This window comes from Lontra canadensis, unplaced genomic scaffold (assembly GCF_010015895.1).
Source record: "Lontra canadensis isolate GAN:19392208 unplaced genomic scaffold, GSC_riverotter_1.0 scaffold179, whole genome shotgun sequence".
Classification (NCBI taxonomy): domain Eukaryota; kingdom Metazoa; phylum Chordata; class Mammalia; order Carnivora; family Mustelidae; genus Lontra; species Lontra canadensis.
Window position 1 is genome coordinate 636,498 of NW_022631173.1, and position 16,715 is coordinate 653,212.

Below are 16,715 nucleotides of genomic sequence, written 5' to 3' on the forward strand. Positions count from 1 at the left end.
CTCTTGAACTGAAAGAACATATTTGTTTTAAAAATATTTAATTGTAAAATAAAACACAAATGCAAAAATGTGTAGCTTCATGAGTTCTTAGAAGGCAAACAACCTTGTAACCACCAACCAGATCTGAAAGAATTTTTCTAGCCCCTGTGCATGCCCTGTCCTAATCACAGTTTCTGTCCTACCTGATATTTTAATGATCACTTCTATGTGCTTCTTTATGGTTGTATTATTCAAGTGTGTATCCCTAAACACTTTAATTTGGACTTGCACTTTTTTTTTTTTAAGTTTTAAAGCAACATTTATTTTCTTCGTGAATACGCATTTGAGCAAAACTTAGAGGGCACAGTTTATCAATATTCTACTCAATATGAGTTGTGGTGTCTTTTAAAATTTAATTATTTTTTCAGTGTTCCAAGATTCACTGTATATGCATCACACCAAGTGCTCCATGCAATAAGTGCCCTCCTTATTACTCACCACCAGGCTCACCCAACTGTCACCCTCCTCCCCTCCAAAACCCTCAATTTGTTTCTCAGAGTCCACAGTCTCTCATGGTTTCTGTCCCCCCTCCAATTTCCCCCAATTCACTTTTCCTTTCCTTCTCATAATGTCCTCCGTGTTATTCCTTATGCTCCACAAGTACGTGAAACCATATGATAATTGACTCTCTCAGCTTGACTTATTTCACTCAGCATAATCTCCTGTAGTCCCGTCCATGTTGATACAAAAGTTGGGTATTCATCCTTCCTGATGGAGGCATAATATTCCATTGTATATATGGACCATGTCTTCTTTATCCATTCGTCTGTTGAAGGGCATCTTGGCTCTTTCCATAGTTTGGTGATTGTGGCCATTGTTGCTATGAACATTGGGGTACAGATGGCCCTTCTTTTCACTACATCTGTATCTTTGGGGTAAATACCCAGCAGTGCAATTACAGAGTCATAGGGTAGCTCTATTTTTAATTTCTTAAGGAATCTCCACACTGTTTTCCAAAGTGGCTATACCAACTTGCATTCCCACCAACAGTGCAAGAGGGTTCCCCTTTCTCCACATCCTCTCCAACACTTGTTGTTTATGATCTTGTTAATTTTTTGCCATTCTAACTGGTGTAAGGTGATATCGCAATGTGTTGTTTTTTTTTTAAGATTTTATTTATTTATTTGACAGAGAGAGATCACAAGTAGACAGAGAGCCAGGCAGAGGGAGAGAGGGAAAGCAGGCTCCCTGCTCAGCAGAGAGCCCAAAGTGGGGCTCGATCCCAGGACCCTGAGACCATGATCTGAGCCGAAGGCAGAGGCTTAACCCACTGAGCCACTCAGGTACCCCTTGCAATATGGTTTTGATTTGAATCTCCCTGAGGGCTAATGATGATGAATATTTTTTCATGTGTCTGTTAGCCATTTGCATGTCTTCTTTGGAGAAGTGTCTGTTCATGTCTTCTGCCCATTTATTGACGTGATTATCTGTTTTTTGCGTGCGTTGAGTTTGAGGAGTTCTTTATAGATGTTGGATAGCAGACCTCTGTCTATAATGTCATTTGCGAACATCTTCTCCCATTCTGTGGGTTGCCTCTTTGTTTTGTTAACTGTTTTCTTTGCTGTGCAGAAGCTTTTGATCTTGATGAGGTCCCAGAAGTTCATTTTTGCTTTTGTTTCCTTTGCCTTTGGAGACATGTCTTAAAAGAAGTTTCTGTGGCCGATGTCAAAGAGGTTACTGCCTATGTTCTCCTCTAGGATTTTGATAGATTCCTGCCTCACGGTGAAGTCTTTCATCCATTTTGAGTTTATCTTTGTGTATGGAGTGGAAGAATAAACATTGTTAAAATGTCTATACTGCCTAGTAGCAATCTATACTTTCAATGCCATCCTGATCAAAATTCCACTGGCATTTTTTTCAAAGTGCTAGAACAAACTATCCTAAAATTTGTATGGAACCAGAAGAAACCCTGAATTGCTCAGGAAATGTTGAAAAAGAAAAAAAAAAACTGAGGGTATCACGTTGCCTGATTTCAAGCTTTACTACAAAGCTGTGATCACCAAGACATCATGGTACCAGCATATAAATAGACACATAGACCAGTGCAACAGAGTGGAGAAGTCATATATGGACCTGCAACTCTATGGTCAACTAATATTCATCAACTAATCTTCGACAGAGCAAGAAATAATATGCAGTAGTAAAAGGACAGTCTCTTCAATAAATGGTGCTGGAAAAATTGGACAGCTATGTATAGAAGAATGAAACTCTACCATTCTCCTATACCATACACAAAGATAAACTCAAAATGGACAAAAGACCTCAATGTGAGGTAGGAATCTATCAAAATCCTAGAGGAAAAAATAGGCAGTAACCTCTTAGACTTGCATATTTTTATTTAATAAGTCCCACAACTGGAAAGAGTGATAGAAGAAAATAAGTTATAACTCAAGTGATAGACATAATTAAAATGTACGTACAATGTAGAATGGTAGTACAGTGTCTTAGTTAAAAGTGTGGAATCCAGAGACAAGATGCCTGGGTTCATATTCCACCTCTGCCAATTACTAGCTCTTTAAGCTTAACCATTCAAGTTCTCTGTGCTCATTCTTCTCATTTGTAAAATGGAATCAATAATAATACCAATCTGAGTACATGGAAGGAAATATACAATCTATTTTTCAGAAAATAAGAGACAAATTAGTTAAATGTTCAATTGAAGATCTAAAAAAGAGGGACAAAGGAAACCCTAAGAAACAAGGAGAAAAAAGGCATAAAGAATTAAATCAAATAATGAAGCATAGACTTTGAGTTGTCCCTCAATATTTGTTTTCATCCTCTTCTTCATTAAACAGAAAACCCCAATTTTTAGAGAGACCAGGTCAGAATCAGTTTTATAGGCATGTGACCTGTGCAGTCTCCCAATGTGCAGTGCTCAGAGGGTCCCAAGATTAATTTAATGCTCTGCTGTTGCCATATTGAAATTCTTAATACTTTTTGAATAAGGAGCCATCACATTTTCCTTTTGCACCAAGCCCTACCAATTGTGTAGCTCATCTTGATCTGGGCATACAACTGTCTATGGTAGAAACTCACTTCCCATTCTTTCTTCAGCTAGGAGTGTTTCCGTGAGCAAATTCTGCTCAATGGGATGTAAGTAGAATTGTATGTGCAGCACCTGAAATATGTCTTTAAGAGACATTTCTCCTTCTTGCTGGCAGAAATATAATCTTAGTAGCTGGAATTCCAGTAGTCATCTTGGACCAAGGTGGAAGCCATACGAGGTGGAGCAGCAAGATACATATAATTTGATCTTTGACATTTAGAGCACCACAATAACCCTGAACTACCTGTAGACTTCTTCAACTTAAGAAAGAAGAAACATTTTACCTTAGGCCAGTGACATTTTGAGTTTTCCTGTAACTTGTACCTGAACCTAACCCTGATTAACTAAAAGGGTGGCAGATGGGAGGGAGGGAGAGAGGAGTGAGAGAAAAAACACAAAACAAAAAGTTTTGACTTGGTCAAAAAGATAGATATATCTCTGGTAATATCAATCAAGAAAAAAAACTGAAATAACAAAATTCATAATAAAAAGAGATATATACAGCCACAAGAAAGATTTTAAAAATAAAAAAAAAGTGAGAACTTAAACATAATGAAATTTATATATTTCTGAAAAACATAAAATGCCAAAATTGGCTGAAGAACAATGCAAAATAACAACCACTGAAGAATTCGATATTACAATTAAAAATGTTCCTCCCCAAATTCTCTAGGCTCGGATGGCCCATTTTATTTTCTAACATAGATATAAACATTTTAAATAAAATAGTTAACTGAATCCAACAATGCATTAAGAAACTAAGCTATGATCAAATAGTATTTATCCCAGAAATGCAAAGATGTTTTAAAATTAGAGTACCTATCAATTTGTTTAACCAAATTAAAGAAGAAAGGCCATGTGATTATCTTAGTGGATGCAAACAAAGTTTTTATTTAAAATTTAATACCTATTTGTAATTTAAAAACTCCTTGTAAACTTCCTCAACTTGACAAAGACTTTGTGTTGAACTCTACATTTAATGACAAAAATTTAGATGCAGTTCTTTTAATATCAGGAAAAGAAAAGAATGCCAGCTATACAGAAAATAAATTTTTTTAATTTATTTTCAGCATAACAGTATTCATTGTTTTTGCACCACACCCAGTGCTCCATGCAATACATGCCCTCTCCAATACCCACCACCTGGTTCCCCCAACCTCCCACCCCCCGCCCCTTCAGACCCCTCAGATTGTTTTTCAGAGTCACCTCCCCTTCCAATTTCCCTCAACTCCCTTCTCCTATCTAACTCCCCTTGTCCTCCATGCTATTCGTTATGCTCCACAAATAAGTGAAACCATATGATAATTGACTCTCTCTGCTTGACTTATTTCACTCAGCATAATCTCTTCCAGTCCTGTCCATGTTGCTACAAAAGTTGGGTATTCATCCTTTCTGATGGAGGCATAATACTCCATAGTGTATATGGACCACATCTTCCTTATCCATTCGTCCGTTGAAGGGCATCTTGGTTCTTTCCACAGTTTGGTGACCGTGGCCATTGCTGCTATGAACATTGGGGTACAGATGGCCCTTCTTTTCACTACATCTTATACAGTACTTTTTAACACAATACTAAAAGCTCTGGCTAAAGCAGTAATAAAGGAAAAATAAATACACTAAATAATGGGAAGGGAAAAGGCAACTGCTATTTTGCTGTTGATTTTTCCTATAGGCTAAGAAAAATCTGAAATAGTCAACAAGCTATTAGACATAATATGAGATTTCACAGAATTTTACAATTATAGTGTTAACTTACAAAATTAATAGCATTTGTCTAAATGAGCAAAGAAATAGAAAAAAATTAGAAAACCCAAGATATCACTTGGAATACTATAAAAAACTGAACTATCTAGGAAGTACACTTTAAATAGTGTTGTCAGGGAAGATTTCTCCAATAATGTAATGTTTGAGATGAGATCTAAACGAAGTGAGAGTCAGGCAGATTCTGAAAAAAGAGCATTCTGGGACAAGGAAACTGCAAGGACAAATAACTTCACACCTTTGATTTTTCTCTTCCTTTCAATATCAGAATATTTTTCTTTCTGTTAAATTCACTCATATTTTAACATTTAAATAGTTTATTCAGGTTAAAAAGAAATCCTCAAATAATTCTTTTACAGCTTTGGTGTAGGACCAGTTGTTTTTGTAAGCAAAACTTAGAAGACAAGAGTAGAATGATAACATTTCTAGAAGGCCAAACCAGCAATAAACAGAGTAGAAATACAAATCATAAGTTGAATTAAAAAATATTTTCATTTCTCTTCTTTCTACCCTGTATTTCATCCGGCTGACTCCCTTCATTCTTAGTACTCAGTTCCAGGGTTATTTCCTACAGAAAACCTTCTTTGATGCCCACCAAGGGCATCCCTCTTTAATGCTTTGACACTTTTTCTGAGTGTGCTTTATTACTGCTCTTACTATATTTGGAAATTGTGAACTGGATTTTTGTTTGTTCATCTTTTTTCCCCAGTTAGTTTGTATGATTTTTGATATGAGATTTCTTGGGAGGATATAGGTAAATTTCTTAGCAGCATTCCAATCTTCCCTGGGGCTACTGCTATCTGACTGTGTGACTTATCATAAGTCACTTCAACTCTCTGAATCTCAACGTGATCTTCTGTACAGGTTGATAACATTAATACCAATTTTACCATGTTACTTTGAGAATTAAATGAGTTGGTACATGTGAGAAATGTGATTGTAACTTGAATATTTCTTTCCCATCCTGTATCTAACTCAGTGATAAGCACATGGAAGGCATCATTTTAATAAAAGTTTACAGAGGTTGGTGAATCCTACAGGGAATATTTTGTTAAAAGGAAGGAACCCTGGCTCTAGGGTGGGTGGGTGGCTGTTTGTGGAGGTAAGAAACCTCAGGAAATTCCTGTGGAAGGCAGACCTCCTGGGCACACCTTGAATGATAGCATGGGAAAACTGACTCCAAGGAGTCCACGTGGTGGGGCATGTATAACCCTCTCCTCATGCTGTGCTGTTTATACTAGAAGGAAGTCTCTGAGGACTTCAGCAGGTGTGAAGTCGACCCTCCTTCCTGCCCTGCTTCTTAAAGAGAAGCTGACACACAGGAGAGAACTGAACCTGGTCTTTTTCAGTGCTGAATTTTTCTAGGCATTTTATTTTCTCTGCCCAGTTGGAATATGTCTATCAATGTTGTCCAATAGAACTCTCTGCACTGATGGGACTATTCTCTATATATGCTGTCAATATAGGGTGGCTACTGAGCACTTGAAATGTGGCTAGTCTGACTAGTTGATTTTTAATTTTACTTAAAATTTAAATTGAACAGTGCAGTGTATGTAGCACATAAAATTCTCATCAAATGATAATTTGAAATGTCAACAAACACATTTGTATAGAACAGCACCGTCCAATTCTTCTTTTCTGGGCTCTAATCAACTCTCTGCACAGCAACCAGAGGAGCTGACCAGGGCCCTGACCTTCTTAGAAATTTGTTAATGTGTTTCTGTCACTTTCAGGATCAAGTTCCCCATATAGGAGTTCTCCAGAATCTGTCTTTACTTATTGATGCAGCCTTGCTATCTACCCCAGACACACTATCCCTTGCTTTGCCCAAGCTGTTCCTGTTGCCTCAACCACCCTTTCCCCATGTACCACTATTTTCTTTGTCCAGCTTATTCCTACTTGCCCTTTAAGAGTTAGATCAGAAACTCTCCTCTAGGAATTTTTCCTAAATATACCTTTACCTATCTCCTCTGCTCCAGGCTGGGTTGTGTGCCTCTTTCTGGGCTCCTACCACCTCTCATACTTTCTTTTATTAAAACCCTGATCATGCAGTCTTATAATTATGGATTAAATCTCTTTTCCCTTCCGGATTGTGAGCTCCTAGAAACCATAGACAGTGTTCTATTCATCTCTATCTTCAGTGTGAAAATTAATACAAGGAAAATTCATTTAGAAAGGAGTCAGGAAGTGGGCTGGGGAAGCTCTCAAGCCCAGCACTCCGTGACAATTGCATACCTACAGGATGTGAGGAGCTTCCCAGGTGAATATTATTTTACTAACCCCACAGGGGTTAGTAAGAAAGGCTTTCCTTCAGTCCTGGCAACTGTTCAGCCAATGAGAAACAGTCACAAAGCAGCCAATGAGAAGCCACTATACTTGAGACTCCTAGTTTACTCCAATGGACTTTATGTTTATAACAGCCTTCCCAACTTCCTTCCTTTTCTATACAAGAGAGTGTATCTCTCCTTTGCTCTGGGCCTTGCCCTTTCTATGGTTTTGCTACAGTTCATTTGTCTCAGATTGCAATTTTCTGCTATTTCTGGATAAACTTGTTTTTATTGATAAAATAACTGGAAGTTTTATTTTTAAGGTTAATGCTAGTATCTGCACAGAGAATGGCTCAGAAAATGTAATCAAGGTTTAATTATTCTAAAACATGCCAGGTTTTTTATTTACTGTAATTACACTTATTAAATGCATTTTAACCTGTCCCACCACTTGTGACTTAGAGCACTCTGTGTGGAAGGAAGGGCTGTTCAGGATTGTTGGAAAAGGAAACTGATGCTCAATGTCTATTTAAGTGATTTGCCCCAGATTATAAAGCTATAAAGTCAGAATTTGAGTAGAAGCTGGGTCCTCAAACCACCCTCCCCCATTTTCCTATACCTAATGAAGCTCTTTTGTGGTCTTTAGCCCTCAGTAACCCCCCGCCCCCATACTGAAATTCCTATAGTCCTCACAGCCTTTATCAGTCAGTCATTAGGATTGATTTGTGAAAGCTTGTCTATTTTCATCTTGATGGTTGTGGTGACATGGCTTGTGAGTTTTTAAACTACTCAAATATGAGGGATATTTCTGATGAGTATTTTCTTTTTTTAATTGTAATTTTTAAAAAAGATTTTATTTATTTATTTGATGGACAGAGATCACAAGTAGGCAGAGAGGCAGGCAGAGGGAGAGAGGGGGAATCAGACTCCCCGTTGAGCAGAGAGCCCAATGCAGGACTTGATCCCAGGACCCTGAGATCATGACCTGAGCCGAAGGCAGAGACTCAACCCACTGAGCCACCCAGGTAATTTTTTTATTATGTTATGTTAGTCACCATACAGTATATCATTAGTTTTATGGTCAACTAATCTTTGACAAAGCAGGAAAAAAGATCCAATGGAAAAAGACAGTCTCTTCAATAAATGGTGCTGGGAAAATTGGACAGCTATATATCGAAAAATGAAACTCAACCATTCCCTTACACCATACACAAAGATAAGCTCTAAATAGATGAAAGACATCAATTGAGAGGAATCCATCAAAATCCTAAAGGAGAATATAGGCAGTAACCTTTTCGACATCAGCCACAGCAACTTCTTTCAAAACATGTCTCCAAAGACAAGGGAAACAAAAATGAAAATGAACTTCTGGGACTTCATCAAGATAAAAAGCTTCTGCACAGCAAAGGAAACAGTCAACAAAACAAAGAGACAGCCCATGTATGGGAAAAGATATTTGCAAATGACGTATCAGATAAAGGGCTGGTATCCAAGATCTTTAAAGAACTTCTCAAACTCAACACTCAAAAAACAAATAATCAAGTCAAAAAATGGGCAGAAGACATGAACAGACACTTCTCCAATGAAGATATACAAATGGCTAACAGACACATGAAAAAATGTTCATCATCATTAGCCCTCAAGGAGATTCAAATCAAAACCACATTGAGATACCGCTTCACACCAATTAGAATGGCAAAAACTGACAAGACAAGAAACAACCAATGTTGGAGAGGTTGTGGAGAAAGGGGAACCCTATTACACTATTGGTGGGAATGCAAGTTTGGTACAGCCACTTTGGAAAACAGTGTGGAGGTTCCTCAAAAAGTTAAAAATAGAGCCACTCTATGACCCAGCTGATTACACTACTGGGTATTTACCCCAATGATGAGTATTTTCATGTAACTTTTTGCCCAGGTTCTCGTGGTACCCACACCTTATTCCTGATTTCAGTTCAGGTGAATGTGTAGTTCCAATTTGTTGCCAGCCTCCCACCCCGAGTACTTTCTAGTCCTTCTGTTTTTCTGCCTCAAGGCTTTCTTTTTAAGTCTTATAAGGCTGCTTAGCCCTGGGCAAGCATAACCAGGGAATATGAGAGTTCAACCTGGGGGTTGGAGATAACATGAAACAATGAAGATGGAAATCATGAGGTAAATGACCTAGTCTCCTTCTTCTTTGGTGGGACAATGCTGAGACATATTCTACACTGTTTTCAAAAGGTCTCTCTGGTGAGCTTATGCCCAGGATTCTACTAAGGCAATCAACTCAATCTCAAAACCCTTCCCTCTTTCACTTCTCTGCCTCACTTCTGTTTCCTGGGCTTACATCCCAAGCAAATTACTAGCACCCAAGTCCTGACCTCAGTCTCTGCTTTTGGGGAACACATCTGAAGACATTACCTAGCTATACAGGAGCTTCTTTAGAGATAAGGCTTTGTCCTGTCAGTTTGTGTTTTAGCATACTGGACTTCTTGTAGTTTAACAGATGGTCCCTACACTCTGCCTTGCTCTTGCTGCTCCTTCTGCCTGCCACAGTCCTCCTTTCCTTTGCCTGGCTGACAACTATCCATTTTTCAAGACTCAGCTAGGGTATCCACTCCTCTTTGGAATCTTAACTGTTTTACCCCACCACCTCCCAATTTAAAGTTCCACCTCTATGATCCTGTAGCACTTTAAAGACTAGTTAACCTCTACCAAAGCCATTCTCTCTCTCTCTCTTTTTGTTTCTGTGACCACATCTTTTATTCAGTTAAGAAATGTATTGAATGTCCACTATCTGGTGGGCTAACTTCCTAGAAGTTAGTTACATGAGGCATGTAAAGCCTCTTATCTCTGCGAGTGCCTTGAAGAGAAGGGGCCTACCTGGAATGGTACTTGTTAAAAAATTAAGTGCTCAATAAAACTGGTAGGATGTACAGGAGTGAACTTAGGAGTCATTTTTCATTCCACAAATATTTACTGAGCACTTACCTTGTGTCAAGCACTATGTTGTATTATGGAATATACCTAGATGAAGAGACTGACTCCAGGCAACAGGGAGTTCACCTTACCCTTAAGTAAGGAAGATAGAAGTGAATGATGCATAAAGTAGTCAGTGTTAGGCCAGGGTGGCACAGAGGACCTTGGGAGGACAGAGTAGCTCAGGAAAGAGTAATATTCTAGCCGGGTCTTGGAAGATAGTGGCGATTCACCACGGAGAGATGGGAAAGGGCTTCCTAAATATACTGAGAAATACAGCAGCGAAAGAGAAGCCCTTTTGGTGCTGTCGTGCGAGGGCGAGGAGCCCCAAGTATGGGGTGGGGTGGGCACAGAATGATTGATTCTCGGTGCATTTCAGTTGAAAACCTAAGTTACCCAGTACCTCGACCAGGGCCAGGCGCGTTGGGAAATCAAGAAACCTCTCAGGCCCCTCAAACTGAGCGCCAACCACAGAAAAGCCAGCCCAACCAGGTCTGTGGTCAGAAGGACCCGCTCTGTGGCTGGCGAGCGCCATCCAGGCGCACCTCGTCCTGGCTAACCAGAGGCGGCTGAGCATGCTCAGTTGCCAGGACGCGGTGCCTCGGTGGCGGAGAGAGGTGCAGTATAGTCCCAGCCCCGCAGGCGCCTAGACCAAAGAGTGCTGGCGCCGCGGGGGCGGGGCCTTCGACGCACGCTCCCTCCCAGCCCGCCTCCCCGCGCACCCACCTCTCCTCCCCCCTTCCCCCGCTGCCTCGCGTTGCCCGCTTGCACGCGGGCCGCCCGTTGCCCTGGCAACCGTCGAGCCGCGTCTTCCTGAGGGAGCTCTGTCAGCCCGCAGATCCCGTCGCCAGCTCCCCACTGCCCCGCGATTTTCGTGTGGGCTTAGAGGCGGAGGGACAACAAAAAATGGCGGAGCGGAGCCAGACGGCGCCTGAGGCAGGTCTGTGAGGGCGGTCGATCATGGGGAAGCTTTGAGGCAGCATGGCTGTCCTGGTTCTGAGGGGAGAGGGGACTTGGGCATGGCCCTACTCCTGAGGAGGCGCTCCGTGTATTTGCGCCTTAGAGCTGTGACCTCGGGGTCAGGGGTCAGGGGAGGTGCATACCGCTCTGAGTGGCGGGCATGGACCTCGGAGTCCTGGCGGGGGCGGCAGAGGTGTATGCGGGACTGTGCACACTTCTAAGTGAGCATGGGCCCAAAAAGGGCTGGGACTCCAGGGAAGACACAGGACTCCAGTACTGAGGCGGCACCTGAAATGAGGCTGATCGAAGGAGTAGGGGGTATACAGTCCTGTGGAAGCATAAGCGGGCTCCCTAAAGGAGCATGGTTTGGTGGAGAGGGTCTCTTATAATGCGGAGGCAGGTGTATGTGGGGGGACTGTTACTTTAATATCAGGTAGTGCCACGGAAGTGGTGTATACACCGAGTATGTGTGTTTTGGGGTAAGTATGGTACCTTAGGGTCACCCCTGAACACATAGAAACTATACAGATCCTCCTGTGGGTCCTATAAAGACAAGAGGCTTGAGGGGACACCCAGAGCCTCAGTCCTTAAGAACCTTTCCAAACGATGCTGGAACCTGAGTTTGAGTGTATATGGGATCAGTGCTCTTGAAGGTCATTCAGAATCACAAGGGAGTGTATATCCACATATCTGTGGGTGGAAGATAGTCTTCAAGGTGCGGGAAGACTATTGGGAAGGGGGTCCCACTGTCCTATTCCTGAGGGGACCCTTTTGTGAATTTGACTGGGCTTGGAGAGTAGTGACCTAAGTGTCTTACACGGTCATAGAAGAGAGCTAGGATTTTCACAGTCTTGTGCATGTAGGAGGGAGTTTGTACCTGAAAGGGTCTGGGACTAAAGAACTGAAGCTTTAAGACAAGTGATATCTGTGTGTGTAGCAAAGCAGTGGCTTTGGGGATATGTCTGTTGGTAAGTGATGGCAGTGATATACACAGACTTGTGTATGTGTCCTGATTAGGTATTTTCATTACAAGAGTGACTCACTTGAATTATTCAGCCTTTGGTGGTGGGAAAGGGGGATAGTGGTTATGTTAAGACCATATAGTGACTGGAACTAGAAGCCAAATAAAGCTGTTGAGAATAATTCAAGAGATTTTTACCTCTCAAGACCTGCATGATTTCTCTTTCTTTCGTGGCATCTCTGTTTCTTCCACCAAGTAGTTCCTCTATTCTTTTTATAGTTTAAGTTCCTCATAACATTTTTTTATTCATTCATCCACTCAACAAATAATTTATTGAGTGCCAGCTACATGTCAGGTGCCAAGTTAGGTACTGGAAACTCTTTGTTTGTGATTCTCTTACCTTGTTCTTGTTCTCCCCCCCATCCCCCCTAGATTTACTGCATTTATACATATTGTAGAATTCATTTATTATTTTTATTCCTTCTTGTCTATTTTCTTCCATTAGAATATAGGCTCCATGAAAGCCAAGGTTCTTTGTTACGTTTAACAATCCCACATGTCTAGAACTATACATGGTATACAGTAGGTTATTATTAAATATTTATTAAGTGAATAACTGAATGACCTGATAAAGTCTATGGGTTCAAGAAACTTTCTCTGAGGAAGTGTTACTTTAGCTGAGATATATTGAATAAATGAAGAGAAGGACGAGGAGTGGTCAAGGCAGAGGGAAACCAAGTGCAAAGACCATAAGGTAGGAGGAAACATGATGTGTTTAAGGAAATGAAAGGAGACAAATATGGCTGCATGTAGGGCAATAGGAGGAGAAAAGAAACTGAAACAGATCTTGTAGGCCTTGTATACTATGATACGAATTTTGATCAGAAATCTTAGGAATAATAGGAAGCCGTCAAGGGCTTTTAAGGAGCATGACGTGATTAAAATTAAAAAATATAACGGGCTAGTGTGGAAAGTACAAAAGGTACAAGAGTGGATATAGGTGGACCTTTTAGAAGGTGGCAATGGAGATGGAAAGAAGAAATTGAGAAATATTTAAGAGATAAAATTAATAGGATTTAGTGAAAGATGGGGATGAAGGAAAAGGAGGTATCAGGGCATATTCTAATTTTCTGATTTGTGCATCTGGATCCACTTATGGAGATACGGAGGACTGGAAGGGATCTTGGCTATGTTTGAGGGGTGATCATGTTTGGTTTTGGACATATGGAGTCAGGGGTATCATTTAACCATCCAAGTAAGTGGAGGGATTGACAACGCAGTTGAATGTGTAAGAGAAGTCTGAGCCAACGTGGAGATAATTACTGAAGTCGTAAGTGTAGATGAAATTGCCTAGAGGAAGAGTAGAGTGTGGGGAGCAGAGGCTTGGGATTAAGTGTTGAATGCCTTCAATATTTTAGTGCTTTCCAAAGAGAATGAGGAGAATGGTTTTGAACAGATTAAATGTTGCCAAATGATATTAAAAGGATGACTGAAAAACTAGAGTTAGCAACATATTTAGCATTTTTGGTAACACTGATGAGAGAAAATTGGTGAAGGTAGAAGCCAAACCATTTAACTTCTGAATCACTATTAGTGGGTGCAGTCTTTGTTTCTTAATTTAGATTCCCGAGAGAGAAAAACTGATGGGCATACATCATCTTTCCCACCAGATCATGTCATAGATTGCAAGTCAGTGTAGGATTGACTGTTTCAGATTAGATGTCCAGATACTGCTGGCTGGAGTCGCCTGGTACAAAACATGTCCTTCTAGTGTTTTCTCATGTTAGTAGGGAATAGCTAATGTTTATGGAATGTTTATTATATGCCAGATACTGTGCCAAGTGCATTGTATGTTTTAATCTACTTCAGCATCATTACTACATTCTTAAGTATTATCTCTGCTATTTGAAGAAGTTTTGGCACAGAGAAGTTAAGCAACTTGCTCAATAACTGCAAGTAAGTGTAAGATTGTAGGATTTTGGGGCCTATTTTAGCATCATCCAGATTCATTATTTGGTTTTCTGTTAGTATTGCAACATACTACATATTGAACAAATAGCCAGGATGAAAATTATTGCCCCATAGGAAATGTTATTCTAAGGTAAGCGTATGTTAGCAAGGTGATGTGGAAAGAACTGGGATTCAGATCTTTGTTTAAAGCCTGTTTTGGTACCTTATTAGATGAGGACTTTCGACTCAAATTTTCTGTTCTAAAGTTCCCTCATCTTTAAAATGGGGATGGTATTTACAGGATAATTGTGCATACTAGAGATAATATATCTGAAGTGCCAAATAAATGCTATTTACTTAGTTCCCCTGAAGCTTGAATATAAAAAATTAAGATGCATTACCTATACTTTACATATAAAAGCAAGCTTTAAATATACAGTGATGAATTTAAGACATTCTGTTTTTTTCCCCCCATTGGTTTAATTTATTTGCTATCAGAAGAAAGGAGAGCATGGAATTGTTACCTGAACAGAGTAAATTTCTTAAAAGTGTGAAGGGACAGTTAAGCTTTTTTTTTTTTTTTTCAAGCATGCAGATAGCTCTGTAAGAAGGTCAGGTTTGCAAAATGAAGTTTCTTTAAACTTTATGTACCTTAAAATGAGGACAAGAAAAAAAAACGAGGACAAGAATGTTAGAATTTTTCTTCTCCAACAATTTGACTATGAATAATAATAAAAAAGAAACCTTATAGTTAATTAAATGTAGGAATATTAGTCTTAGATGAGATTGCCCTGTTTCTTCTCCTTCTTTTCCAATTATCATAAATGAAAGCTTTTGTTTGAGTTACCGGGTTAAATTGCTTTCCTCTATTGTCAAGTTTGTTACTTTTGTGCAAGTCCATACTGACCAGAAATTTTAGAATGATGCAGTCTCTTAAAATGGCCTGTGCCTTGATCACTTTCTCTGTGAAATTGAGTCTTTAAAAAAAAAAAATAACTTCATGGTATGTGAAATCATCTATAGACAGAATCTTGAAAATTTAAAAAGCCTTAGAGACAAGAAGAATCTTTTCTATCTTCTGTTAGTAGCTGGGCAAAATAGTTAAGTCTGCATAGTTAATTGTTAACTATGTTAACAATTATGTTAACTAATATGTTAACTAATAAAATAGTTAATTGCAGATTGGGGATAGTAACATCTACTTTTCAGGTAAGAATTAGAGATAGGTTTGGAAAGTGCATAATGTCTTACACCATCCTATCCCCAAAGAAATGATAGCTTAATTAGTATACGTATGTGTGTGAGTGTGTACACCTGTGTGTGTATGTTTTCCCTAAAGGCTTACTAATAAATTCACCTTTTGGAGAATAGAAAATCCAGGGCTATAGTCCCTTATTTGCAGCCTTGAGTGCAAATATATTTCAGAGTTCAGATTGTTTTTGGGGATTTGGAAAAGTAATACAGCATCTGAACTGTTGATTACATAATATCTCCATGGGGTATGGGAAATTACCTTGTAATCAAACAACATTAATAGCACATCCACACTGAATGAATAAAACTTATAAATAGCTTCATGTCAATTTAGGTTAAGTTTTGCTAACAAATTAGTTTTGGCACCAAACATTTGGTTTTTAGAGATTGACAGATTTTGGAATTGTGGAAAAGAGAATATGGATTTACATAACTTTTTCCCTTTTTAGAAATATTTTTAAAACTTTAATTTTTTTGTTACTTATATTCTGTAACATCTGTAAGTATAGCTTTATTAAAGATCTAAAAAGTACAGTATTGGGACAGAAAATACCTTTTGTTTGGGACAGAAAACACCTTTTGTTTCCCTGATGCTTATATGCTTGTTTCTTCTAAGGAGCTCTGAATGTTGCATTTGACTTCAGTTTCAAGTATCATGGCTAGGTGTCCCTTTCAATGAGAGATACCAGAGAACTATATGTATTAAGAAGGTCAGATTGATGTCAGTATTTTGCATACATATTTTTAAGAAAGTCACAGCTTTGTTTTCAGGTCATTTAAGAACAGTATAGTCCCCCTCCCCCCCCCCCCCCCACCCCCCCACCAGGCACTGGGGCACTTCTTTTTTTTTTTTAATTTAATTTTAGTTTTTCAGTGTTCCAAAATTCATTGTTTATGCACCACACCCAATGCTCCATTCAATACTTGCCCTCCTTAATACCCACCACCAGGCTCACCTAACCCCCTCCCCTCACCCCTCTAAAACCCTCAGTTTGTTTCTCAGAGTCCATAGTCTCTCATGGTTCATCTCCCCACTCTGATTTCCCCCAATTCACTTTTCCTTTCCTTCTCATAATGTCCTCCATGTTATTCCTTATGCTCCATAAGTAAGTGAAACCATATGATAATTGCCTCTCTCTGCTTGGCTTATTTCATTCAGCATAATCTCCTGTAGTCCTGTCCATGTTGATAGAGAAGTTGGGTATTCATCCTTTCTGATGATCGGAGGCATAATATTCATTGTATATATGGACCATGTCTTCTTTATCCATTTGTCTGTTGAAGGGCATCTTGGCTCTTTCCACAGTTTGGCGATTGTGGCCATTGGTGCTATGAACATTGGGGTACAGATGGCCCTTCTTTTCACTACATCTGTATCTTTGGGGTAATTACCTAGTAGTGCAATTGCAGGGTCATGGGGTAGCTCTATTTTTAATTTCTTTTTAAAATTAAATTAAATTAAGTTAAATTAAGTTAAAATTTTTTTCAGTGTTCCAAAATTCATTGTTTATGCACCACAC

The 16,715-nt window shown here is 39.4% G+C and overlaps 1 protein-coding gene across 3 annotated transcripts in view; it reads left to right on the top strand.

Moving 5' to 3' along the window:
- The first annotated feature begins 10,798 nt into the window (after positions 1-10,798).
- The window catches only part of AGBL4 (ATP/GTP binding protein like 4), a 1,476,328-nt gene continuing 1,470,411 nt past the window's right edge, over positions 10,799-16,715 (top strand). For all 3 annotated transcript variants that reach the window (XM_032846637.1, XM_032846636.1, XM_032846638.1), the window contains exon 1: positions 10,799-11,010. In XM_032846637.1, coding sequence (XP_032702528.1) covers positions 10,977-11,010 — 34 coding nt within the window. In that variant the 5' untranslated portion in view covers positions 10,799-10,976. The remainder of the gene's footprint in view (positions 11,011-16,715) is intronic.